This window comes from Cyprinodon variegatus, unplaced genomic scaffold (genome assembly GCF_000732505.1).
Source record: "Cyprinodon variegatus isolate N-32 unplaced genomic scaffold, C_variegatus-1.0 Scaffold656, whole genome shotgun sequence".
Classification (NCBI taxonomy): domain Eukaryota; kingdom Metazoa; phylum Chordata; class Actinopteri; order Cyprinodontiformes; family Cyprinodontidae; genus Cyprinodon; species Cyprinodon variegatus.
Genome location: NW_015151109.1, coordinates 133,364 through 134,499, shown reverse-complemented (window position 1 = coordinate 134,499; position 1,136 = coordinate 133,364). Strand labels below are relative to the sequence as shown.

Genomic DNA, 1,136 nt, shown 5'->3' with positions numbered 1-1,136 from the left:
AACTAAATAAAAGGAATGAAAACACAAAATGCAAAGTATAAGATTCATTATTTTCTATTTTCTCCCCTTTTTTAAAGTCTTTTCTCCGTATCTTTGACGTTTTATATGAACAAACATTGACTAGCAAAGCCGTATTTGTGTTGGGTAAATATAAAGAGACAGTCGTGCACCATGTGCGCCTGCGGCCATCACTTCTTGCTGCGGTAGTGAGCTGCCACAACCAGGTAGCTGTCGGGGGCGAGGTCTTTGATGTTGGGGGACTTGGTGGTGATGGGGGAAATCTTCCCCTCCACTCTGGAAATCTGCAGCATGCGGCAGGGGTCGTGTTTCAGCAAATAGCTCTCGAAGGTCTCCCAGCCGCCGCCCACCCGCACCATCACATGCTTGTTGTGCAGCATCTACAACAAGAAATCAGATCCGGAGTGTGAAACCGGACTAAATGCTTCAGAAAGAAAAAAGAAAGCATGTTTCTAACTAGTTTATAAGAGAAATTATATTAGAGAGTAAATGTCTGTGATAAAGTTCTGGTAAAAAAGGAAAACTATTCTTAATAGGTTGTTTATATCAATTTACCTACATCACCTAATTTATGTTTAAGATTCAAATATGTTCCTTTAAGAGTCAGATTTTCTTATTGTACTTTTAACTTAAACGATGTCGATTTATTTAACAAATAAAGTGACATTCCTTAGTTAAAAGAAAAACACCCAAAGTGCAAGAAGAAGAAAGATGGCTGTAGAAAATTGCAATGTTTTCTTTCAGAATGATGCCAGGGCATTTTAACAGTAACACTAAAATATTACACAACATATTAAAAGCGTTTATAAAAGGTCGACTGAAAAATGAAAAGAACTTCAGTCATCTGAAATCCTTCTTGTGTGAATATTGTGTTTTCAGACAGAAGCTAGAAAAACTGCTTTTTATGCAGGAAAACTTTTTTTTATATCCATATTTTTATCTTAAGTGTATACAGTGGTGTGAAAAAGTGTTTGCCCCTTTCCTCATTTCCTATTTTTTTTTTTGCATGTTTGTCACACTTAAGTGTTTCGGAACATCAAACTAATTTAAACAATAGTCAAGAACAACACAAGTAAACACAAAATGCAATTTGTAAATAAAGGTGTTTATTATTAAAG

The 1,136-nt window shown here is 35.5% G+C and overlaps 1 protein-coding gene across 1 annotated transcript in view; it reads right to left on the bottom strand.

The window, feature by feature from the left end:
• Window positions 1-73: 73 nt before the first annotated feature.
• gas2 (growth arrest specific 2) overlaps window positions 74-1,136 on the bottom strand; it is a 54,269-nt gene continuing 53,206 nt past the window's right edge. Inside the window, exon 8 of the mRNA XM_015393768.1 lies at window positions 74-398. Coding sequence (XP_015249254.1) covers window positions 189-398 — 210 coding nt within the window. The 3' untranslated portion in view covers window positions 74-188. The remainder of the gene's footprint in view (window positions 399-1,136) is intronic.